The sequence below is a fragment of the Salmo salar genome, chromosome ssa07 (genome assembly GCF_905237065.1).
Source record: "Salmo salar chromosome ssa07, Ssal_v3.1, whole genome shotgun sequence".
NCBI classification, from domain to species: domain Eukaryota; kingdom Metazoa; phylum Chordata; class Actinopteri; order Salmoniformes; family Salmonidae; genus Salmo; species Salmo salar.
Window position 1 is genome coordinate 11,180,053 of NC_059448.1, and position 26,324 is coordinate 11,206,376.

The 26,324-nt window shown below is 46.6% G+C and overlaps 2 protein-coding genes and 1 long non-coding RNA gene across 9 annotated transcripts in view; all 3 read left to right on the forward strand.

Moving 5' to 3' along the window:
• Positions 1-8,837, forward strand: part of LOC106608549 (TBC1 domain family member 14) — a 70,018-nt gene extending 61,181 nt beyond the window's left edge. For all 7 annotated transcript variants that reach the window (XM_014206511.2, XM_045721492.1, XM_014206513.2 and 4 more), the window contains 4 exons: positions 2,818-2,946; positions 4,015-4,124; positions 5,092-5,350; positions 5,589-8,837. In XM_014206511.2, coding sequence (XP_014061986.1) covers positions 2,818-2,946; positions 4,015-4,124; positions 5,092-5,350; positions 5,589-5,672 — 582 coding nt within the window. In that variant the 3' untranslated portion in view covers positions 5,673-8,837. The remainder of the gene's footprint in view (positions 1-2,817; positions 2,947-4,014; positions 4,125-5,091; positions 5,351-5,588) is intronic.
• Positions 8,838-9,167: 330 nt separating this feature from the next.
• LOC106608548 (C-C motif chemokine 4) lies at positions 9,168-11,659 on the forward strand. Its single transcript, XM_014206509.2, has 3 exons — positions 9,168-9,353; positions 10,285-10,396; positions 10,521-11,659. The coding sequence occupies exons 1-3, from the start codon at positions 9,284-9,286 to the stop codon at positions 10,612-10,614; spliced, it is 276 nt and encodes a 91-aa protein (XP_014061984.2). The 5' UTR covers positions 9,168-9,283; the 3' UTR covers positions 10,615-11,659.
• An 824-nt stretch (positions 11,660-12,483) lies between these two features.
• On the forward strand, positions 12,484-22,401 carry LOC123743736 (uncharacterized). The gene is made up of 3 exons (XR_006770564.1): positions 12,484-12,620; positions 15,624-15,797; positions 22,361-22,401. It is a non-coding gene; the product is annotated as an uncharacterized lncRNA (long non-coding RNA).
• Positions 22,402-26,324: the final 3,923 nt, after the last annotated feature.

The window sequence follows — 26,324 nt, forward strand, 5'->3', positions numbered from 1 at the left end:
ATAAACCTCACTCACTCTCTCTCCTCCCTCTGTGTTCACAGTACTGACATGCAGTTGATCAACATGGCTAGGCTACTGTAGCAGGAGTCGACGTGGCTAGGCTACTGTGGCAGGAGTCGACGTGGCTAGGCTACTGTGGCAGGAGTCGACGTGGCTAGGCTACTGTGGCAGGAGTCGACGTGGCTAGGCTACTGTGGCAGGAGTCGACGTGGCTAGGCTACTGTGGCAGGAGTCGACGTGGCTAGGCTACTGTGGCGGGAGTCGACGTGGCTAGGCTACTGTGGCAGGGAGTCGACGTGGCTAGGCTACTGTGGCAGGAGTCGACGTGGCTAGGCTACTGTGGCAGGAGTCGACGTGGCTAGGCTACTGTGGCAGGAGTCGACGTGGCTAGGCTACTGTGGCAGGAGTCGACGTGGCTAGGCTACTGTGGCAGGGAGTCGACGTGGCTAGGCTACTGTGGCGGGAGTCGACGTGGCTAGGCTACTGTGGCAGGAGTCGACGTGGCTAGGCTACTGTGGCAGGAGTCGACGTGGCTAGGCTACTGTGGCAGGAGTCGACGTGGCTAGGCTACTGTGGCAGGAGTCGACGTGGCTAGGCTACTGTGGCAGGAGTCGACGTGGCTAGGCTACTGTGGCAGGAGTCGACGTGGCTAGGCTACTGTGGCAGGAGTCGACGTGGCTAGGCTACTGTGGCAGGAGTCGACGTGGCTAGGCTACTGTGGCAGGAGTCGACGTGGCTAGGCTACTGTGGCAGGAGTCGACGTGGCTAGGCTACTGTGGCAGGAGTCGACGTGGCTAGGCTACTGTGGCAGGGAGTCGACGTGGCTAGGCTACTGTGGCAGGGAGTCGACGTGGCTAGGGTACTGTGGCAGGAGTCGACGTGGCTAGGGTACTGTGGCAGGAGTCGACGTGGCTAGGCTACTGTGGCAGGAGTCGACGTGGCTAGGCTACTGTGGCAGGAGTCGACGTGGCTAGGCTACTGTGGCAGGAGTCGACGTGGCTAGGCTACTGTGGCAGGAGTCGACGTGGCTAGGCTACTGTGGCAGGAGTCGACGTGGCTAGGCTACTGTGGCAGGAGTCGACGTGGCTAGGGCTACTGTGGCAGGGAGTCGACGTGGCTAGGCTACTGTGGCAGGAGTCGACGTGGCTAGGCTACTGTGGCAGGGAGTCGACGTGGCTAGGCTACTGTGGCAGGAGTCGACGTGGCTAGGCTACTGTGGCAGGAGTCGACGTGGCTAGGCTACTGTGGCAGGAGTCGACGTGGCTAGGCTACTGTGGCAGGAGTCGACGTGGCTAGGGTACTGTGGCAGGAGTCGACGTGGCTAGGGTACTGTGGCAGGAGTCGACGTGGCTAGGGCTACTGTGGCGGGAGTCGACGTGGCTAGGCTACTGTGGCAGGAGTCGACGTGGCTAGGCTACTGTGGCAGGAGTCGACGTGGCTAGGCTACTGTGGCAGGAGTCGACGTGGCTAGGCTACTGTGGCAGGAGTCGACGTGGCTAGGCTACTGTGGCAGGGAGTCGACGTGGCTAGGCTACTGTGGCAGGGAGTCGACGTGGCTAGGCTACTGTGGCAGGAGTCGACGTGGCTAGGCTACTGTGGCAGGAGTCGACGTGGCTAGGCTACTGTGGCAGGAGTCGACGTGGCTAGGCTACTGTGGCAGGAGTCGACGTGGCTAGGCTACTGTGGCAGGAGTCGACGTGGCTAGGCTACTGTGGCAGGGAGTCGACGTGGCTAGGCTACTGTGGCAGGGAGTCCGACGTGGCTAGGCTACTGTGGCAGGAGTCGACGTGGCTAGGCTACTGTGGCAGGAGTCGACGTGGCTAGGCTACTGTGGCAGGAGTCGACGTGGCTAGGCTACTGTGGCAGGGAGTCGACGTGGCTAGGCTACTGTGGCAGGAGTCGACGTGGCTAGGCTACTGTGGCAGGAGTCGACGTGGCTAGGCTACTGTGGCAGGGAGTCGACGTGGCTAGGCTACTGTGGCAGGAGTCGACGTGGCTAGGCTACTGTGGCAGGAGTCGACGTGGCTAGGCTACTGTGGCAGGAGTCGACGTGGCTAGGCTACTGTGGCAGGGAGTCGACGTGGCTAGGCTACTGTGGCAGGAGTCGACGTGGCTAGGCTACTGTGGCAGGAGTCGACGTGGCTAGGCTACTGTGGCAGGGAGTCGACGTGGCTAGGCTACTGTGGCAGGAGTCGACGTGGCTAGGCTACTGTGGCAGGAGTCGACGTGGCTGGCTACTGTGGCAGGAGTCGACGTGGCTAGGCTACTGTGGCAGGAGTCGACGTGGCTAGGCTACTGTGGCAGGAGTCGACGTGGCTAGGCTACTGTGGCAGGAGTCGACGTGGCTAGGCTACTGTGGCAGGAGTCGACGTGGCTAGGCTACTGTGGCAGGAGTCGACGTGGCTAGGCTACTGTGGCAGGAGTCGACGGGGCTCGGCTACTGTGGCAGGAGTCGACGGGGCTCGGCTACTGTGGCAGGAGTCGACGGGGCTCGGCTACTGTGGCAGGAGTCGACGGGGCTCGGCTACTGTGGCAGGAGTCGACGGGGCTCGGCTACTGTGGCAGGAGTCGACGGGGCTCGGCTACTGTGGCAGGAGTCGACGGGGCTCGGCTACTGTGGCAGGAGTCGACGGGGCTCGGCTACTGTGGCAGGAGTCGACGGGGCTCGGCTACTGTGGCAGGAGTCGACGGGGCTCGGCTACTGTGGCAGGAGTCGACCGGGCTCGGCTACTGTGGCAGGAGTCGACGGGGCTCGGCTACTGTGGCAGGAGTCGACGGGGCTCCTTTCATAGGTAACATCAGTCCCGTTGTGTTCAGGTTCAGGGTATGTCGTTCATCGCGGCGGTGCTGATCCTCAACCTGGACACGGCAGACGCCTTCATAGCTTTCGCCAACCTGTTGAACAAGCCCTGTCAGATGGCCTTCTTCAGAGTGGACCACAGCCTTGTGAGTACAGTGCAGACAGACACACACACGCACAGACACAGATAGACTGACAGTTTTTTGTGTTTGTGCTGGGCTGGAATAAAAGCCTGCACACCCTGTTAGCAGGGATTTGCACAATACACCACTGCACTCATAGCACTTAGCACCCTGTTCACAACTGTTATGTTGCTACAATATCTGACTGATGGTGTTATAGTGGTGTCAGGGCTGTGTGGTCTATATATCTGGCTGATAGTGATGTCAGGGCAATGTGGTCTATATATCTGGCTGATAGTGTTATAGTGGTGTCAGGGCGGTGTGGTCTATATATCTGGCTGATAGTGATGTCAGGGCAATGTGGTCTATATATCTGGCTGATAGTGTTATAGTGGTGTCAGGGCGGTGTGGTCTATATATCTGGCTGATGGTGTTATAGTGGTGTCAGGGCGGTGTGGTCTATATATCTGGCTGATAGTGTTATAGTGGTGTCAGTGCTGTGTGGTCTATATATCTGGCTGATAGTTGTGTCAGGGCGGTGTGGTCTATATATCTGACTGATAGTGGTGTCAGGGCGGTGTGGTCTATATATCTGACTGATAGTGGTGTCAGGGCGGTGTGGTCTATATATCTGGCTGATAGTGGTGTCAGGGCGGTGTGGTCTATATATCTGGCTGATAGTGGTGTCAGGGCGGTGTGGTCTATATATCTGACTGATAGTGGTGTCAGGGCGGTGTGGTCTATATATCTGACTGATGGTTGTGTCAGGGCGGTGTGGTCTATATATCTGGCTGATAGTGGTGTCAGGGCGGTGTGGTCTATATATCTGACTGATAGTGGTGTCAGGGCGGTGTGGTCTATATATCTGACTGATGGTTGTGTCAGGGCGGTGTGGTCTATATATCTGGCTGATAGTGGTGTCAGGGCGGTGTGGTCTATATATCTGACTGATAGTGGTGTCAGGGCGGTGTGGTCTATATATCTGGCTGATAGTGGTGTCAGGGCGGTGTGGTCTATATATCTGGCTGATAGTGGTGTCAGGGCGGTGTGGTCTATATATCTGACTCTGTTGTTTCTTCTCTCTCTCCTCAGATGTTGACCTACTTTTCGGCTTTTGAAGTGTTCTTTGATGAAAACCTACCTAAGCTGTTTGCACATTTCAAGGAAAACAACTTGACCCCTGATATTTATTTAATCGACTGGTGAGACTCCCTCGCTTTCTCCCTCGCTTTCTCCCTCGCTTTCTCCCCCTCGCTTTCTCTCCCTCGCTTTCTCTCCCTCGCTTTCTCCCTCGCTTTCTCTCCCTCGCTTTCTCCCTCGCTTTCTCTCCCTCGCTTTCTCTCCCTCGCTTTCTCTCCCTCGCTTTCTCTCCCTCGCTTTCTCTCCCCCGCTTTCTCTCCCTCGCTTTCTCTCCCCCGCTTTCTCTCCCCTGCTTTCTCTCCCCTGCTTTCTCTCCCCCTCTTTCTCTCCCTCGCTTTCTCTCCCTCAATTGTTTTTCTCAGGTAACTAATGGGTATAGACGGAATGAAATCAAATGTCTGGTACCAATTACGAATGTGAAAAACAATATGATTACAATATTGACTTTTGTAGGCGCTTTTTTTTCTGTTGTAGTTTTGCTCTTTAGATTGTTGCTCTGTTACTGAGAAGACAGGATGTGTAAGGGGGTGGTATAGATGGTCACCACGACCCCCTACTCTCACCACAGCGCAGTGAAGAGCACCATGTTTTCACACATCAGTTATTTATACACTGATGGAGAGATGAAAGTCAAGATAGCAGCCCTTCACATCTCAGAAATATCCTCATCTAGTGAGCCATATACAAACTAAAGTGTACCAGGAGAAGACAATTGCAGTTACTTTGGAAATGTGCTGATTTACGGACATTATCTGTTCATATGTCTTTGTCCTTAGTCTGTTTCTCAGACCAGACTCTATAGCTCATTGTTAAGTGTTTTGCATATAACTGCTTATCTGTGTATGCTTGGTGTGTTTGTCTCCTTGGACTACGCACGTCCATGATGTGTGAAAATAACACCAGGCGTCTGGAATCTCCCAAACATTTCACTCCTTTCTACCTCAATGTTTCACTATGGAAAGTTGTATCCAAATGAAGATGTTTTTGTGTGTGTCTCCTCTCGCTCTCTCTCTCATTTCATCTCTGTAGGATCTTCACCCTGTACAGTAAGTCACTGCCGTTGGACCTGGCGTGTCGGGTGTGGGATGTGTTCTGTCGTGACGGAGATGAGTTCCTGTTCCGGGTGGCCCTGGGAATCCTGCGCCTGTACGAGGACGTGTTGACCCGCATGGACTTCATCCACAACGCCCAGTTCCTCACCCGCTTACCCGATCACATCCCCCCCGATCAGCTGTTCTCGCACATCCACGCTGTCCACATGACCAGCAAGAACAGGAAATGGGCACAGGTGGGATGAGACTGTTTGGATGTAACCGGTCCCCCCCCCAAAGTCAACCTTTTGGAAAACAGACATTTCTTCAGTTAGAGGGAAACAGAGTTTGCGTCAGTGGTTTTTCAACTTAAGTTTCAAGGCTCAAGTGATGGAACTACTAGAATCTTGGCCTGGTCCTTTATGTGTACAGTATAACTATGTAACTCCAATGATCATGCTGTGTTTCATACCATGGTCCCTTGTTTCTCCTCAGGTTCTTCAGGCCTTACAGAAGGAGCAGTCCAGTCCTAAAGCGCTGAGTACAACGGTCATCCAGGAGCAAAACAACAGACAATAGCTCATTCTCCAACCCAGTACTCTACCTGACCCCATGAAACACTGGACCCGGGCCAGGCTGTGTGAGGGAGCTGCCCTCCCTGGGACGGAGCTACCCCAGGCTCAGAGCGCTCTGGGCTGGGGACAATCAGCCACTGTGGTCCCCCTAGATGTGAGTCACGGAGCAGAGACCCTGGAGGTCTGGAACAGACTGGGGTGAGGGGTGACTAGGCCTTTTTATACATGCTGTGCCCCCTGTCCCAGAATGAAACCAGGCAGAAAGATGCTCTCGAATGTACTGTATTCTGCCACATGTCTATAGCAGGAATACTAGTTACCCAACTGGACCTGCTCTCTTTCTCACTCCTCTTTAGAACTTTCCACTATTTTCTCTCTCTCTCCTACGTCTCTCTCTCCTACGTCTCTCTCTCCTACGTCTCTCTCTCCTACGTCTCTCTCTCCTACGTCTCTCTCTCCTACGTCTCTCTCTCCTACGTCTCTCTCTCCTACGTCTCTCTCTCCTCGTCTCTCTCTCCTACGTCTCTCTCTCCTACGTCTCTCTCTCCTACGTCTCTCTCTCCTACGTCTCTCTCTCCTACGTCTCTCTCTCCTACGTCTCTCTCTCCTACGTCTCTCTCTCCTACGTCTCTCTCTCCTACGTCTCTCTCTCCTACGTCTCTCTCTCCTACGTCTCTCTCTCCTATCCCTCTCTCTCTCTCTCTTCTACCTCTACTCCAAACCTCTGTTGTCATTGGTCATTCCTGCAAGTCAGCTGCGATTTTTATCATTAGCCTTTTTTGTTTTGTTTGGACTGATGTGTTTTTAATTTGTTTGCTGAATCCTAGTTGGTTCCATTTGTTTGTTATTTGTTTCTGTACCATTCCATGAAGGAAAGGCTCCCAAGGAGAAGACGTGGGTGTTTGTTGATCTGGGGAGAATGGTTCATTGACTTGAAAGGAGGGCGTAGTCAATGAATTTGTATTCTTATCAAGATTCAACTGAAATACAACAGATGTAATTGTTGTTGTGTTGTGCCGTTAAAGATTCACTTCTTAAATACATGTTTTACTAACCCTCTTCAAGAGGAAATGAGCTGCCTGGAAAAAGGAATGAGGTGATATTTAATGTCTTCTACATCCCCTAAGGTGGTATAAAGTGGAACAGCTAAGGTGGATTAGGAGAATCAATATACTACAGTATATCACCTGCCTCCTTTTTCCTGTTTTCTGCACATTTCATTTTTCATGGTAATGAATTTCTGTTGTCTTTGTTTCTCATTTAAGTGTCATCTCTTAGTATGGAGACAATCTCTTTATTTGTCGTTACGTTATAATGAAGAAAAACTGGTTATTCTAACACAACAAACCTCACTGGTATCGTCCCATTTGATATAATCCACTTCAGTCACCCCCCCCCAACCCATGTGTACCGGTTTGATTGAGAAGCTGCTTAGAAGACTCCAGAAAGGAAAACAGATTGTTGATGATTTTATGGGTGAAGCATTGCTGCCCTGTTGTCCTCAGTATGCCCTTTCCCTATTGGATGTGCTCACTTAGTAAGTGCTGTAACCCAATCAGAAGCTGTCTTACTTCATGGTGATGAGCATTTGTTAATGTAGATAAAGGACCTGAGTCATGTTTGCTCAGGTTTTCATGTTTCTGAACACACCAGCCTTGGTTTAGATGTGTGGGATGGGAGGGTGTCGTTCAGAAAGAGGCTTTGGTTTGGTGTTCAGTTCACAGATTCTACTACTTCTTTCATGTCTGCCGGCCACCATCACCTGCCAAAAAGAGAACTCCTCAGTAGATGATCCTGAATGTGAGGCTCGTTTCAAATGTAGGTACCGTACTAAACCCTCCATACTCCAGAGCCCCCAAGCATTTAGTGACCCCTATGGCTGTTTGAAACACTTCAAAGTGCATATTGAGAAGTGGGCGATATTCAGCCAGCCATAGCAACAGGATGTCAGACAATCCCCCCCCCCTCGTCGTTTCACCTCCTCACCCCCCTGTGCACATAGACATTCTGATCACGTTATGAAGACAGACGCACTCCTTCCCCTGCTCTGCCTATGTGGTGAATACCACAGTACTGCAATAAAGCATTCTGCACAATCATGTTCCTTTTGTTTGTCACCATCTGTAGTTTCACACCGTTTTTTTTTTGTCTTGAGTACATTCTCTCACTATATTGGTGTCCCTCACATCTGATTGAGGACCCTTGTGTGTGTGTTGTATGTGATTTGAAGTGACATTTCTAAAGGACAAAAAGACATCCCCTGTTAGTGACTGTGTGAATGTTACAGGGTTGAGGCATGTGTGTCCGACATGGCCTTACCCAGCCACAATAATCAATCAGTAAGAACTACTGGAAGTAGACACCCCTTAATCACAGAAGTGCATCCTGGGAAGAATAAATGACTGTCATTGGTCTGTTGTAGATCCATTAAATGTAATAATGAAGGCCATATGATATCTTTCCACGTTATCTCATTTTCTTTAAGCTTTGTATTGTCAGTTTGATTGTCTCATTGTTTTTATATGTGACATGTCCAAGTAACCCTTTCTGGTTGTAGAGAACTGGAGTGGAACATGGGTGGGAGGGCAGCAGGGTCAAAAATGGAACTGGAAGTGTACAATCACTTGAAGTGTACACTGAGTACACCTAATTTTTGAATTTCTCCCCGTTTCCCTCAGAACAGCCTCAGTTCGTCGGAGTGTCAAGCTTTCCACAGGGATGCTGGCCCATGTCGACTCCAATACCTCCCACAGTTTTTCCGAGTTGTCAGGATGTCCTTTGGGTGGTGGAACATTCTTGATACACACAGGAAACTGTTGAGCGTGACAAACCCAGCAGTGTTGCAGTTCTTGACACAAAGCGGTGTGCCTGGCACCTATTACCTATTACCATACCCCGTTCAAGGGCACTTAAATATTGTGTCTTGCCCATTCACCCTCTGAATGGCACACATACACAATCCATGTCTCAAGGCTTAAAATGCTTCTTTAACCTGTCTCCTCCCCTTCATCTACACTGATTTAAATGGATTTAACAAGTGACATCAATAAGGGATAATAGCTTTCACCTGGTCAGTCTGTCATGGAAGGAGCAGGTGTTCTTAATGTTTTGTATACTCAGTGTATAGCTACTGTTTTATTAAATAAAGATGTGTACATATACAACTTGATGAACAGTGTGAATGCCTCTATCTGTTCAACGTCACAATTGTTTTTCCATAGTTGCAGAACAAATTATTTCCAGGAAACTGCTTTATAGCCCAAGAAGAGGGAGTAGGGGGTCAATAACATCAGACTTTGTTTCACACTGATGCTTAGTTTTTAGTTCATGCGTGCTACAAAGACCTGTGCAAGCCGTCCGCTGTGGTGGACTAACCACACGTGCATTTCCTGTGAACACACCGCTATCACTCAGGGTTTTTTTCTTCTCTACTTTTGAGATGATGTGGAAACTTTTGTCACCTACACACTCTGCCCCCCCCCCCCACCAAAACCACACACCTCCCTCCCCTCCTCTGATCATAAAGGACAAAACACTCTGTCCTGAGTTTAGAACCCTTTACAGTTGCTGAGGTGTTAACACTGTTGGTCATCCTCTGCTCATCATCAACCAATCATGCGGTCTGCTCTGATCCTTCTGCTGTGTGTCCTGGGAGCAGCCCTGTGGTCCGCCGCATTGGCCAACAGTAAGTTATCCCTGCTTTGGAATCCATTCTTAACTACTATCAATCCTTCTCTTCAGAAAATTGTCTTAATATTGAGTGTGACGTTTACATTTGAGTCATTTGTCAGACGCTCTTATCCGGAGTGACTTACAGGAGTAATTAGGGTTAGGGATGTATGGAAGAGATATGGGCGCTGTACTTATTAGGAGTGCTGATCTAGGATCAGTTCCCCCCTTGTTTATGCAATCTTATTCATTGTGATCTAAAAGGCAAAACTGCTCCTAGATCAGCACTCCTACTCTGAATTGTTGCATTATGAACTCAAAGGAAAGATTCCATGTTTAAGTTCTGACTTATAGACGGGTTGGTTGTTTAGCAACAGAATCGACATGTGCACAACAATGGAGTAAAACAGCTGGGGTCGGCTCAAGTTGTTGACATGTAAATTATATTTAATCTCCAATGTTCATTAAAAAATTTATTTTACAAATACATTGTTACACTTTTTGGTCAGCTTGCTAGCTAGATGATTTTCGCCATATTAGCAAAGACGTGACATCAGTCAAGAACAAGCTAAAAGTAGCTGAAACGAGCCACTTACGATTCCCCACATGGCAGCTTCTTGTCATTGTTGCGAGCCATCTGACCACCAGAATCCTAACACACAGCCTTTTGCCCCTTTGAAGTGCGGCCATCGTTTTTGTGACGTTGTCAGCTAACCCGTCTGTAGCACAGGAGGCTGCTGAGGGAAGGACGACTCATAACGACTGGAAAGAAAATGGAATGGTTTCAAACACCTGGAAGAAATGTGTTTGATGTACTGTATTACATACCATTCCGCTCCAGCCATTACCCCGAGTCCGTCCTCCCCAATGAAGGTGCCACCAACCTCCTGTGGTATATAGTGTGTCAGAAAAATGATAGAACAATTACAGATTGTTTCTTTATACAGATGCAAATGTTCCTGTAGAATGCTGTTTCAAGTATTACCCAAGAAAAATCCCCAGACATTCCGTCAGGGAATATGAAATGACCAGATCTGACTGCTCTAAGAGGGCAGTCATGTAAGTATAGTATTAAACATACACACACCACGATACACATACACCACACACACACACACACACACACACACACACACACACACACACAGGGATGTTTACTCGGATATTGTCTGCTCTCTTCCAGCTTGGTCACAAAAAAGAACTTCCGCTTCTGTGCCAATCCAGATGACCCTTCGATTGAGAAGATCATGAAGTCCATTGATGAGAGTAAATTCTAGTAACCACTTCCCAGGAAGAAGGCTAATGTCTAAACATGTCAACTCCTGCTCCTACTTCCTTTTCAGCTATGTGTAAAATAACTGTTTTTACATGTAGTGACAAAGTGTCAATTGATATGCTAGCAATCATGATAATTTAGTATATGTGTAACACGTGTATCAGATGTAATGATCATGTTATGAACATGAAATATATTTTATCACTCAACAAAAGGGTTTACCAAGGGAAACTTCCAAAAGGACTAATTTGAGTCAGAAAGGAGTTGGAGCACTCCACAAAAAAAGGCAGAGAGGAATTTCTTATTTGGATGAGTACAGGTGACTGACGTTTCAATGTCAAGCTGACGTCTTCCTCAGAGTGACCGGACAATTTCACTTAACTCCTATTTGTAGCCTACTGAGACACATCAATGTAAAAATAAGGTCAAAATCACTAAATAATAATTATACAAATCTGGTGTCTTGTTGTTGACCAATAGGTCATATATAAAAATCAATGATCTACCTTGGGGGTATTTGAGTGTCTGTGAAAAGGGAGGCACAAAGACCCCAAAAATCAAGGCAGCTACATTAGAAAAACCCAAACCTTGAATCATGTTGTTTTCATTTTTACATTGTTGTGTCTCAGTAGGCGACTATGCTATAAATAGAGTTAAATGCAATGGTCAGGTCACTCTGAGGACGATGTCAGCTTGACGTCGAAACATCAGTCACCTGTACTCATCCTGAACAACGGATTAAAGTGAGCAAATAATAAATGAATTTCTGCCTTTTTTTGTTGAGTTCTCCAAATTTTTTCTGCCTCAAATTAGTCCTTTAGGCAGTTTATCTTGGTAAGCCTTTTTGTTGGAATTTTGTCATTGTCAAACATCCCTTCTCCCTTTATGTGTTTGCTGTAGCGCGGACGCCTTCCTGATCTCTCATCTATACTTCATCCCTTTTTTAGAAGCTGTCATTTTCTTCTCTCACAAACATTTATCATGTGTGAATAATACTGCATGTAGTGGCTGTCTTTTGTCTGGAACAATAAAATATACCACTTTTACAGGCTTGTTTTTTATACAGTCTGCTATGTTCAATTTGACGGACACAGGCGGCTAAGTTATATTCGTTCTCTTTTTGTTGTTTATATCCACCATAGTATGTCATCTGATGTATCTATGAAATCCTGTCATGTTTAGTTAGGTCATACCACACATATAAAGACAGTAAACCCACAATAGGCTTATTAGCTGGTTTGTGTTCTCAAGAATAGACCTTGGATCATTTGTTTCATTTTAGCTTAAAAGTAAATCAACGAGATTAAAAGATGAGGCTTTATTTACTGGTTACAGGGGCCCTCAGCCTGCAACAGCTCAGACTAAGTCTACCTGATCTATTCTGTAAATTGTCTTGATATTTCCAAAATTGCTTGGGGGGGCAAATAAAACCACCCCCAGCTGGGAACATGACATACACAATAAAAACAATTTCATATTTTAAAATTAATTAAAAAACATGTTTGATTCTTTTTCTTTCACTTTGAAAATGTGGGGCAGGTTGTGTATATCTGTAGTAAAACAATCTAATGTAATCACTTAGATTTTATTTTAAGGCAGAAAAATGTGACAACTGCAAGAGGCCTGTAGACTTTCACTAGGCTCTGTACAACTGACTGGCTGGCTGACTGACCGACTGACTCACTGTGCATAGCCCTACAAGTACCTAGTATGACACACTGTTGTAGGATCATCATTGAAACATTAGGGGGTGTCAGGTTTAGATGAACACTACTACAGACCTCTGACTCACTTCACTTTAGTGGTCGTATGAGCTGATCCGCCCATTAAACACCACACACAACTATATACCATCTGTCTCTCGGGAGAAGATCACTCACTATAAGGATCCAGACAAGCAACAGTTATCCATGAAGCTGTAGTCAGAGAGACTGTGGATGATGGGTTGTCTCATGGTCACTGGGGGTCTCCTTGTAATTCTACTGTTCCATCCTCCAGCAGCTCAGAGTAAGTTTATCATCTATGTTTAGTAAGTTTACCATCTATGTTTAGTATGTTAACCATCTATGTTTAGTAAGTTTACCATCTATGTTTAGTAAGTTTACCATCTATGTTTAGTATGTTTACCATCTATGTTTAGTAAGTTTACCATCTATGTTTAGTAAGTTTACCATCTATGTTTAGTATGTTACCATCTATGTTTAGTATGTTAACCATCTATGTTTAGTAGGTTTACCATCTATGTTTAGTAGGTGTCGTGTCTCGTTTCCTGGCCTGTGGAGTTGAAATTAGCCCTTTTCAACATGGAGGACAAGTCCTCCCGTTATTTGGAACTCAGTTGACTTTTCGTCATCGAGGCTTTTATTCAAGAGTGGAAAAGGGGTTGGTTCATCCTTTCCAACCAATGTCTATTCACTTGGGCGTGGCTACTGACTTAGTTAAACTTTACATGGAAGGACAATTCTCTAATTTTAAAAGTTAACATCACATTACATCATTTCACAAATAATTTCATCTTTACCGATTCATTTTATACAATAATTAGATGCAAGCCTCATAACTGAGGTACTTGTATAAACAGAGTTTGGGGAATGTGGCTGTATTGTCTAGCATGAGGTCACAAACATGAAACAAAACAGACCGGGTCGTAGCTGGCATCTTCACGACCGTTTACACATTCTCCAAAATAGGAATATTGTTCAATTCTCAAATTCTGGGATGTAGTAGAATTTGGCGGGAGAGTCCCTTTGTTCTACTGTGACCTTATCTCATATGGCATGGTCAGGGAGACAAAAGTCTCTGCAAGGAATTTACAATGTGGTTGTGAAGTTGTAAAACTCCCCCCCCCCCCACACCTAACAGGAGAGGGCGATTGTTCACATTTCTGCTAGCAAATTCACTGAAGGGCTAGCGTCATGACATAGGTTTACCTTCTATGTTTAGTAAGTTTACCATCTATGTTTAGTAAGTTTAACATCTATGTTTAGTAGGTTTACCATCTATGTTTAGTAAGTTTACCATCTATGTCTAGTAAGTTTACCATCTATGTTTACTATGTACAGTTGAAGTCGGAAGTTTACATACACTTAGGTTAGAGCCATTAAAACTCGTTTTTCAACCACTCCACAAATTTCTTGTTAATATACTATAGTTTTGGCAAGTTGGTTAGGACATCTACTTTGTGCATGACACAAGTAATTTTTCCAACAATTGTTTACAGACATATTATTTCACTTATCACAATTCCAGTGGGTCAGAAGTTTACATACTCTAAGTTGACTGTGCCTTTAAACAGCTTGAGAAAATTCCAGAAAATTATGTCATGGCTTTAGAAGATTCTGATAGGCTAATTGACATCATATGAGTCAATTGGAGGTGTTCCTGTGGGTGTATTTCAAGGCCTACCTTAAAACTCAGTGACTTTTTGCTTGACATCATGGGAAAATCAAAATACATCAGCCAAGACCTCAGAAAAAAATTGTAGACCCCCACAAGTCTGGTTCATCCTTGGGAGCAATATCCAAATGCCTGAAGGTACCACGTTCATCTGTACAAACACGTTCTGTCTCCTAGAGATGAACATACTTTGGTGAGAAAAGTGCAAATCAATCTCAGAACAACAGCAAAGGACCTTGTGAAGATGCTGGAGGAAACAGGTACAAAAGTATCTATATCCACAGTAAAACGAGTCCTATATCGACATAACCCGAAAGGCCGCTCAGCAAGGAAGAAGCCACTGCTCCAAAACCGCCATAAAAAAGCCAGACTACGGTTTGCAACTGCACATGGGGACAAAAATCGTAATTTTTGGTGAAATGTCCTCGTCTGATGAAACAAAAATAGAACTGTTTGGCCATAATGACCATCGTTATGTTTGGAGGAAAAAGGGGGAGGCTTGCAAGCCGAAGAACACCATCCCAACCGTGAAGTACGGGGTGGCAGCATCATGTTGTAGGGGTGCTTTGCTGCAAGAGGGACTGGTGCACTTCACAAAATAGATGCATCATGAGGGAGGAAAATGATGTGGATATATTGAAGCAACATCTCAAGACATCAGTCAGGAAGTTAAAGCTTGGTCGCAAATGGGTCTTCCAAATGGACAATGACCCCAAGCATACTTCCAAAGTTGTGGCAAAATGGCTTAAGGACAACACAGTCAAGGTATTGGAGTGGCCATCACAAAGCCCTGGCCTCAATCCTATAGAAAATTTGTAGGCAAAACTGAAAAAGCGTGTGCGAGCATGGAGGCCTAAAAACCTTACACCAGCTCTGTCAGGAGGAATGGGCCAACATTCACCCAACTTATTGTGGGAAGCTTGTGGAAGGCTATCCGAAGCGTTTGACCCAAGTTAAACAATTTAAAGGCAATGCTACCAAATACTAATTGAGTGTATGTAAACTTCTGACCCACTGGGAATATGATGAAAGAAATAAAAGCTGAAATAAATCATTCTCTCTACTATTATTCTGACATTTCACATTCTTAAAATAAAGTGGTGATCCTAACTGACCTAAGACAGGGAATCTTTACTAGGATTAAATGTCAGGAATTGTGAAAATACAGAGTTTAAATGTATATGGCTAAGGTGCATGTAAACTTCTGACTTCAACTGTATGTTTAGTAAGTTTACTATGAATGTTTTGTAAGTTTACCATCTATATTTAGTAAGTTCACCATCTATGTTTATACGAATATGTCAGCTGTACCAGAGCTGAGAAAATGTTACAATTAAGTTGCTAAAAAAAAGTAGTTTTTTGAAAGTGATGTTAATACCAGCTTTATTCATTACATTTCTAATGATGTTAAATTATATTATAGTGTGTCGCTTAATTTTGCAATAATTATTCAATTTTTTTGTAATACTGACTTTGTTGATTTCAATTAGATTTGTTGACTTTGTTGAAGTCACATGCTTAAAATGTATTCTCTCAATTATCAGCATATGAATATGTTGTGTATATTTGCAGTTATTGGTACATTATGTTCCTGTCATACTGTCATTACTACAGTGGAGAGCCCAGATACAGATGTGGAGGCCGTGAGGTTCGAAGAGTTTTGTCTGAAAATCTCTGATGATTGGCAGTGTACAACCGCTGAACCAGAGCCCAGACAAACAGTTACCAACAAGGAGGCAGCTGAGAGCACACAACTGGCAATGTCTTCACCGTCAGATGACAAGGAAGGTGGGTCACTCTAGCTTTGAAACTTAGAACAAGATATCTTCGTCCTTAGAGCACAAGACCTCATACCAATAGTATAGATTACAGGTTATACACATTCAATCCATCACATCCTACTTTAATAACAGCTTTTAGTCATGTATCTTGCAAACTCCACTCTTCCCTCAGAGTCAGAAATGTCTGTCAATTCCTCATCAGTTGCAGCTGAGGTCATGGGTAAGCTATTTTAGACTATAGGCCTATGTTAATCAGTTCATCATGCTGAATTGTGATACAGTTGTGAGTCAACAATAACGTAATTTGTAGTTGCATCACAAATAGAGATTTATCAATGACCAATTTACTGTGCATCAAAGCTGGGACTGAGAAACTGAAAAACAGCTTCTATCTCAAGGCCATCAGACTGTTAAACAGCCATCACTAACATAGAGAGGCTGCTGCCAACATAAAGACTCAAATCTCTGGCCACTTCATTGGACTTAATAAAGGTATCACTAGTCACTTTAAATAACGTCACTTTAATAATGTTTACATATCCTACATTACACCACTCATATGTATATAACTGTATTCTTGTCACGAATCCCACCGAAGGTGGCTCCCCTGCCTGCTCGGGCGGCGCTCGGCGGTCGTCGTCACCGGCCTACTAGCCGCCGCTGATCCCTTTTTCCTTTTCGTTTGGTATGTCTTATTGTTTGCACCTGTTCCTCATTTGGGTCTTTTGATTTTGGTTATTTAAGCCTGGTTAGCCCGCCCAGGTTTGTGCGGGATTATTTAGCATCAGGTTGTGTTTTGTATTTGGATGTGCTGGCGATCTACTGCTGTTATATTTTATGCATGCTGTGCACCTGTTCTGGGCACGTTGCATTTTTCCACGCCGGTTGTGTTGGCGTCGATCGTGTTGTGTTTTATTAAATAAACACTAAGTTCCTTACCTCTGCTCTCTGCACCTGACTCCTACCACCACTCCTAGCAACTACTGACAATTCTATACCATCTACTGCATCTTGCCTATGTCGCACGGCCATCGCTCATCCATATATTTACATGTACATATTCTTATTCATCCCTTTACATTTGTGTGTATAAGGTAGTCGTTGTGAATTTCTTAGATTACTTGTTAGATATTACTCCACTGTCGGATCTAGAAGCACAAGCATTTTACTACACTCACATTAATATCTGCTAACCATGTGACCAATAAAATTTGATTTGATTTGACTTTGTCAAGGCTTCCCACCAGTCAGTGGCGAACTGGGTCCGGTAGAGAGGGAAGTGTGTCGCTGCAAGACAAGGGTCACTCCCTAGCTTTAAGACATCACAAGTCATCTTCATCCATAAATCACAAGCTAATACAGGTTAGAGAAGTCCATCACATCCTACTTTAATATCTTTTATCAGATATAAACTCCATTCTTCAACCGGCTGTCAGTTCTTCATCACTTGCGAACTTCATGGGTAAGCTACCTATTTTAGTATATGTTAGTCAGTTCAACAAGCTGAATGTATAAACTCTTAGAAAAACGGGTTCCAAAAGGGTTCTTCGGCTGGTCCCATAGGAGAATCCTTTTGGTTTCCATGTAGAACCCTCTGCGGAAAAGGGTCCTATATGGAACCCAAAAGGGTTCTACCTGGAACATAAAAAGTTTCTTCAAAGGGTTCTCCTACAGGGACAGTTGATTGTAGACAGTACCTTTTCTTTTAAGAGTGTAGTTGTGATACTTTCCCACTCTTTATTCTCTCTCTCTTGCTCTCTCTTCTACCTCTCTGTTGTCTTTGTTTCTAATTTAAGTGTCATCTCTTAATAACCTGTTTGGGATAGGGGACAGTATTTTCACGTCCGGATGAAAAGTGTGCCCAAAGTAAGCTGCCTGCTACTCAGGCCCAGAAGCTAGGATATGCATATTATTAGTAGATTTGGATAGAAAACACTCTGACGTTTCTAAAACTGTTTGAATGATGTCTGTGAGTATAACAGAACTTATTTGGCAGGCGAAACCCCGAGGACAAACCATCCAGGATTTTTTTTTGAGGTCACTCTCTTTTCAATGGAATTTCAATGGGAATCTAGAATTCTAAGGCACTTGCTTGCAGTTCCTATCGCTTCTCCTTGATGTCAACAGTCTTTAGAAATTGGTTGATGTTTTTCTTTTGAGAAATGAAGAAGTAGCCCTGTTCAGAACGAGGGTCGAGTGAAGTGTACTGTTGTGGTTGAGGCGCGTGACCTGAAAGCACGCTCCACTTTGTTTTCCTCTGGTATTGAACACAGTTTATTCCATCTTAAATTTTATCGATTATATAGGTTAAAAAAATACCTAAAGTTGTATTAGGAAAGTTGTTTGAAATGTTTGGACAAAGATTACATGTAATTTATTAGATATTTTGTAGTCATGTTGCGCGAGTTGGAACCGGTGTTTTCTGTGCCAAATAAATGAACATTTGAGATATAACGACGGAATTAACCGAACAGAAGGACCATTTATGATGTTTATGGGACATATTGGAGTGCCAATAAAAGAAGATCTTCAAAGGTAAGGCATGAATTATATAGTTATTTATGAGTTTTGTGTCGCATCTGGCGGGATGAAATATGATTGTCTGTGCTTGTTTGATGGGGTGCTATCCTCAGATAATAGTATGATTTTTTTTCGCCGTGAAGCCTTTTTGAAATCTGACACAGCGGCTGGATTAACAAGAAGTTTATCTTTAATCCTATGTATAACACTTGTATCTTTCATCAATGTTTATGATGAGTATTTCTGTAATTTCATTTGGCTCTCTGCAATTTCACCGGATGTTATTTGAGACAATGCATTACTGAACATAATGCGTCAATTTAAACTGAGGTTTTTGGACATAAAGAGGGACTTTATTGAACAAAACGAACATTTATTGTGTAACATAGAGTCCTGGGAGTGCCAGCAGATTGTCACTGGTGTCGTAGGGATTGGACCAAAACGCAGCGGGAACGTGTAAACTCATCTTCTTATTTTATTAAAGAAGGAAAACAAAAGAAACACGTATACAAAAACAACAAATGACACTAAACAGTCCCGTCAGGTGCACGAACACAAAACAGGAAATAACTACCCACAAATCCCATAGAAAAAACACCCCTCTTAAATAGGACCTTCAATTAGAAGCCACGAGGAGCAGCTGCTTCCAATTGAAGGTCAACCCAATAAACACCACATAGAAATAGACATACTAGAACTAACATAGAAATAGACTAACAAGAACATAGCCCAACAAACCCCGAAACACTCTAAACAAACACACCTCTTAAATAAGAACATAGCCCAACAAACCCCGAAACACTCTAAACAAACACCCCCTGCCACGCCGTGTCGTGACAGTACCACCCCCCCAAAGGTGCAGACCCCGGAAGCACCTCACACAAAAATAAACACAACAAAATAAACCCCAAAACAAAAAAGAATCCTAAATAAAAGGGAGGGAAGGGAGGGTGGCCACCATCACCGACGGTTCTTGTGCTACACCCCCCCTCCCCAACCTCCTACTATGGAGGTGGCTCAGGCTCCAGCCTTACTCCCCAACCTAACCTGTCCACCCCCGCTAAATGCTTATTATATTTTACCCCTCCCGAAGTCTCTGGGCTATGGCGCATCGCTGAAGACCTCGGGCTGATGCGCGTCGCTGGAGACCTCGGGCTGATGCGCGTCGCTGGAGACCTTGGGCTGATGCGCGTCACTGGAGACCTCGGGCTGATGCGTGTCGCTGGAGACCTCGGGCTGATGCACGTCGCTGGAGACCTCGGACTGGAGGGCAACTCTGGGAGCTCCGGACTGGAAGGCGACTCTGGGAGTTCTGGACTGGAGGGCGACTCTAGGAGCTCCGGACTGGAGGGCGACTCTGGGAGCTCCGGTTCCGGACTGTAGGGCGACTCTGGCTGAGCCGGTTCCGGACTTTGGGCCATCTCTGCTGGCTCCGGACTGTGGGCCGTCTCTGCTGGCTCCGGACTGTGGGCCGTCGCTGTCGGTTCCGGACTGTGGGCTGTCTCTGCTGGCTCCGGACTGTGGGCCGTCTCTGCTGGCTCCGGACTGTGGGCCGTCTCTGCTGGCTCCGGACTGTGGGCCGTCTCTGCTGGCTCCAGACTGTGGGCCGTCTCTGCTGGCTCCGGACTGTGGGCCGTCTCTGCTGGCTCCGGACTGTGGGCCATCTCTGCAGGCTCCGAACTGTGGGCCATCTCTAGACGGGGCACTGTCGCCGGAAGCTCTGGACGGGGCACTGTTGCCGGACACTCTGGACGGGGCACTGTTGCCAGACACTCTGGACGGGGCACTGTTTCTGGACACTCTGGACGGGGCACTGTTGCCGGACACTCTGGACGGGGCACTGTTGCCGGACACTCTGGACAGGGCACTGTTGCCGGACACTCTGAACAGGGTACTGTTGCCGGAAGCTCTGGACGGGGACTGCGCATTGAAGGCCTGATGCGTTGGGCTGGCTTAGGAGGCGCCAGACTAGAGACACGCACCACAGGGCTAGTGTGAGGAGCAGGAGCAGGACGAGCTGGACTGGGCTGACGCACTGGAGGCCTGGTGCGTGGGGCTGGTACTGGAGGTACCAGACTGGAGACACACCCCAAGGCTAGTGCGAGGAGCAGGAACTGGATACACCGGGCCATGAGTAGGCACTGGAGGTCTGGAGCGCACCGCCTGCACAACCCATCCTGGCTGGATGGTAATAGTAGCCCTGCACGAGCGGAGTGCTGGCACAGGGCGAACTGGGCTGTGCAGAGGCCTGATGGCTGCCGTGCGTAGAGCAGGCGTAGGGTAACCTGGGCCTAGGTGGCGCACTGGTGGCCAGATGTGCTGCGCAGGCATCCTCCTTCCCGGCTGGATGCCCACTCTAGCACGACACTTGCAAGGGGCTGGGATCACTCGCACCGGACTGTGCGTGCGCATGGGCAAGATCGTGCGCACTTCCGCATACACCGGCGCTCTCCTCTCCCCACGCTCCCCATAATAAGCACAGGGAGTTGGCTTAGGGCCCACCCTTGGCCCAGCCAAACTACCCGTGTGCCCCCCCCCAAAAAAATGATTGGGGGTGCCTCTCAGGCTTCCTTGCCAGCCGTGTTCCCACATAGCGTCCCCGGTCCTCTTCAGCCTTCCTCCATGGTGACTCGCCAGTATCTCCTCTCTCCTGGCTGCCTCCACCTGTTCCCATATGAGGCGATCCCTTCCGGCCAGGATCTCTTCCCACGTGTAGGATCCCTTGCCGTCCAGGATGTCCTCCCATGTCCAGTCCTCTTTACAGCTCTGCTGCCGCTCCTTCCACCGCTGCTTGGTCCGTTGGTGGTGGGTAGTTCTGTCACGGGTGTCTTAGGGATTTGACCAAAATGCAGCGGGAACGTGTTAACTCATCTTCTTATTTTATTAAAGAAGGAAAACAAAAGAAACACGTATACACAAACAACAAACGACACTAAACAGAAATCCCGGGGGGGACGGGGGACACACGACCCCCCATCCTGGGAAAAATATGATTTGTCCCCCCCAATATATCACTGAAACATAACTATGTAATTTAAATAATATTAATAATACGCAATGAAAGCAATTGTGCTGATTATAGACACTTAATAGCGCGTTTTTAAGTTTCAAAAGATTGCGACCCCCCCACCCTTTGCCTCACAATGGTTTGATCCACTGCCAGTTCCTTAGTTGGCAAGGTAACAGAGGGGTCGTGTCTACTGTCTGAAAGGCACTCAATGAACGTAACTGACGTGAGGTTAATCTAGTCAATCGCGCACACACACTAGCTGAATATGCAGAGCTAGCGCGCAAATATTAACTATTAAGCTAGCTAGTACCTATTCCATTTATGTGGCGTCGTCAAAGATGGAATCTTTGCTATCGTCAATTTATTCCAAGATCAGCATGCAGATGATGTAAGTTAGTGCTTCAAAGTCCCTGTGATTAGGTTAGCGATAAACTGAAGTCCAAACTGAACAGAACTACACTCTCTTCTACCATTGTCTTAAATTTATTTAATGGTCTCGTTGCAAAAGCTAAATTGTTGCAAGGGAACTTTTATTTATTTATTTTATTTCACCTTTATTTAACCATGGTAGCAAAGATTATAGCAAACACCACTGAAACTGAATTGGTGCTCGCTCGCTTTGCAAATTCAGCTATTGTTGGAAGCCAGCCAATATGAAACAAACTATTAAAATTACAAAAGGTTGCAGCATATGTTGTGTAAATGGTGAACTCATACAGCTGTCAACTCTTGTCATTTTAATCCGTTTCACATTTGCTAGCTAGCTTTTAGATCGAAGCCCAAATAGAATGATAGAAGATAAGATGATAGAAGCCCATCTCCTACTGTAAATAACCTACACACTGTGTGTGTGTGTAGCCAGCCAGCCAGCCAGGTAGAAAAATGGCAGAAAAATAAAAGACGGACTTCAGAGTATTTTTCAGTACACCAAAACGCATAGTAAGAACCCTAGTAGCCTAATATCTCAAAGACTAGTTGATAAAATGTTTATAAGAAAGAAATGAAATTCTAATGGAAATGTTTCACAATTATGTCATTAGGCAGAGCAGGCAACAGATGGCACACAGACAGCAGAGTTGGGGACAGATATGCAGGGACAGACTGGCAGAGACAGGGAGTCTCAGGTAAGTTTGTTGAGTCTTTGTTTGGCAACATTATGAAAGGTTCTCAATTTTTTTGACTTGTAAAATAGGAACATAATTGGAAAATGCCATGGATACCCCCACTCTCAACTTAAACTGGTGACTGAACTAAGATTTGTTAAAGGCAATGGTATTGCTGTTGTGATTAGTTTTGTAGTTTTGGGTACCGGTAGTTAGGAGTACGGCAAACACCTTATTTCTTTGGCTCCTTAATATACATTTACCATATTACAATGTAGGCTATGTGTTACAGCACTACTTTTGGTGTCCCCCTCAGGAATTGCTCTTGAGAAAATGTCATGTAATTGTCCACTCCAAAGTTGATATCAGATTTTCGCCCCTGGGTGAGGCATTGCTGCTATCCCTGTTGTCCTCAGTATGCCCTTTCCCTATTGGATGTGCTCACTTAGTAAGTGCTGTAACTCAGTCAGAAGCTGTCTTACTTCATGGTGATGAGCAGAGTTTCGCTCAGAGGTGTTAAACTCTTTTTTTCCCCATAATGCCTTTGTTAATGTAGATAAAGGACCTGAGTCATGTTTGCTCTGGTTTCCCTGTTTCTGAACACACCAGCCTTGGTTTAGATGTGTGAGATCAATGGGAGGGTGTCGTTCAGAAAGAGGCTTTGGTTTGGTGTTCAGTTCACAGATTCTACTACTTCTTTCATGTCTGCCGGCCACCATCACCTGCCAAAAAGAGAACTCCTCAGTAGATGATTCAAGGCTTACACTGATTGAAGTGGATTAACAAGTGCCAACAACAAGGGATCATAGCTTTCACCTGGTCAATCTGTCATGAAAGGAGCAGGTGTTCTTAATGTTTCGTATACTCAGTGTATAGCTGTTTTATTAAATAAAGATGTGTACATATACAACTTGATGAACAGTGTGAATGCCTCTTTATCTGTTCAACTGTTCCTGGTGAACCCACCGCTATCACTCAGGTTTTTTTTTCTTTTTTTTTCTACTTTTGAGATGATGTGGAAACTTTTGACACCTACACACTAGGATCAGTTCCCCCCTGTTTATGCAATCTTATTCATTGTGATCTAAAAGGCAAAACTGCTCCTAGATCAGCACTCCTACTCTGAATTGTTGCATTATGAACTCAAAGGAAAGATTCCATGTTTAAGTTCTGACCTATAGACGGGTTGGTTGTTTAGCAACAGAACCGACATGTGCACAACAATGGAGGAAAACAGCTGGGGTCGGCTCAGGTTGTTGACATGTAAATTATATTTAGTCTCCAATGTTTATTAAAAACACTTCATGTGTTGCACTTTATTTTCCAAATACATTGTTACACTTATTGGTTAGCTAGCTAGAATTTTTTGGGGGGCCATATTAGCAAAGACGTGACATCAGTCAAGAACAAGCTAAAAGTAGCTGAAACAAGCCACTTACGATTCCCCACATGGCAGCTTCTTGTCATTGTTGCGAGCCATCTGACCACCAGAATCCTAACACACAGCCTTTTGCCCCTTTGAAGTGCGGCCATCGTTTTTGTGACGTTGTCAGCTAACCAGTCTGTAGCACAGGAGGCTGCTGAGGGAAGGACGACTCATAACGACTGGAACGGAGAAAATGGAATGGTTTCAAACACCTGGAAACCATGGAAACCATGTGTTTGATGTACTGTATTAGATACCATTCCCCTGATTCCGCTCCAGCCATTACCCCGAGTCCGTCCTCCCCAATGAAGGTGCCACCAACCTCCTGTGGTATATAGTGTGTCAGAAAAATGATAGAACAATTACAGATTGTTTCTTTATACAGATGCAAATGTTCCTAAAGAATGCTGTTTCAAGTATTACCCAAGAAAAATCCCCAGACATTCCGTCAGGGAATATGAAATGACCAGATCTGACTGCTCTAAGAGGGCAGTCATGTAAGTATGGTATTAAACACACACACACCACGATACACATACACCACACACACACACACACACAAGCACTACACAGGGATGTTTACTCGGATATTGTCTGCTCTCTTCCAGCTTGGTCACAAAAAAGAACTTCCGCTTCTGTGCCAATCCAGATGACCCTTCGATTGAGAAGATCATGAAGTCCATTGATGAGAGTAAATTCTAGTAACCACTTCCCAGGAAGAAGGCTAATGTCTAAACATGTCAACTCCTCAGGTCCTCCGAGAGAAAGACAGAAAGAGAGAAAGAGAGAATTAGAGAGAGCATATTTAAATTCACACAGGACACCGGATAAGACAAGAGAAATACTCCAGATGTAACAGACTGACCCTAGCCTCCCGACACATAAACTACTGCAGCATAAATACTGGAGGCTGAGACAGGAGGGATCAGAAGACACTGTGGCCCCATCCGATGATACCCCCGGACAGGGCCAAACAGGCAGGATATAACCCCACCCACTTTGCCAAAGCACAGCCCCCACACCACTAGAGGGATGTCTCCAACCACCAACTTACCGTCCTAAGACAAGGCCGAGTATAGCCCACAACTGTCACGTCCTGACCAGCAGATGGAGCTAGTGTTTTAGTTTTGGGGTCAGGACGTGGCATGTTTGTGTTGGTTAAATGTTGGGTGGATGATTGGGACTTCCAATTGAAGGCAGGTGTGTATAGTTGCCTTTGATTGGAAGTCCTATATAGGTGTGTGTGTTTGTCTTTGGGGTTGTGGGGAATTGTTCTGTGCTTAGCCGTGTGCCTAGTCAGACTGTTATTGTCGTGTTATTGTTTTCCTGTGGATGCCTTACTGGAGTCTATTAAAGTATGAGTATTCACAGTCTCGCTGCGCCTTGGTCCTCTCCTCTCCAGTACGACATTTTCAAGGATGAGTACAACTTATTTTATGACAGAATTCCCCACCAACAAAGGACCAAGCAGCGGAAGAAGGCTGGCGAGGTAAGGGAGACCGAGAGGCACCCCCAAGAATTTTTTAGGGGGGCACAAGGGCTGTTTGACGGGGCAAGAGCTGCCCGCCAGTCAACAGTCGCCAGAGCTGCCCGCCAGTCAACAGTCGTCACCAGAGCTGCCCGCCAGTCAACAGTCGTCACCAGAGCTGCCCGCCAGTCAACAGTCGTCACCAGAGCTGCCCGCCAGTCAACAGTCGTCACCAGAGCTGCCCGCCAGTCAACAGTCGTCACCAGAGCTGCCCGCCAGTCAACAGTCATCACCAGAGCTGCCCGCCAGTCAACAGTCGTCACCAGAGCTGCCCGCCAGTCAACAGTCGTCACCAGAGCTGCCCGCCAGTCAACAGTCGTCAGAGCTGCCCGCCAGTCAACAGTCGTCAGAGCTGCCCGCCAGTCAACAGTCGCCAGAGAGGTCAGACTGCGCTGAACTGCCGGAGTGGCCAGACTGCGCTGAACTGCCGGAGTGGCCAGACTGCGCTGAACTGCCGGAGTGGCCAGACTGCGCTGAACTGCCGGAGTGGCCAGACTGCCCTGAACTGCCGGAGTGGCCAGACTGCCCTGAACTGCCGGAGTGGCCAGACTGCCCTGAACTGCCGGAGTGGCCAGACTGCCCTGACCTGCCGGAGTGGCCAGACTGCCCTGACCTGCCGGAGTGTCCAGACTGCCCTGACCTGCCGGAGTGGCCAGACTGCCCTGACCTGCCGGAGTGGCCAGACTGCCCTGACCTGCCGGAGTGGCCAGACTGCCCTGACCTGCCGGAGTGGCCAGACTGCCCTGACCTGCCGGAGTGGCCAGACTGCCCTGACCTGCCGGAGTGGCCAGACTGCCCTGACCGTCCCGAGTGGCCAGCCTGTCCCCCGGCCCAGCCCGAGGGGCCCTCCTGTTCCCCGGCCCAGCCCGAGGGGCCCTCCTGTTTCCCGGCCCAGCCCGAGGGGCCCTCCTGTCCCCCGGCCCAGCCCGAGGGGCCCTCCTGTCCCC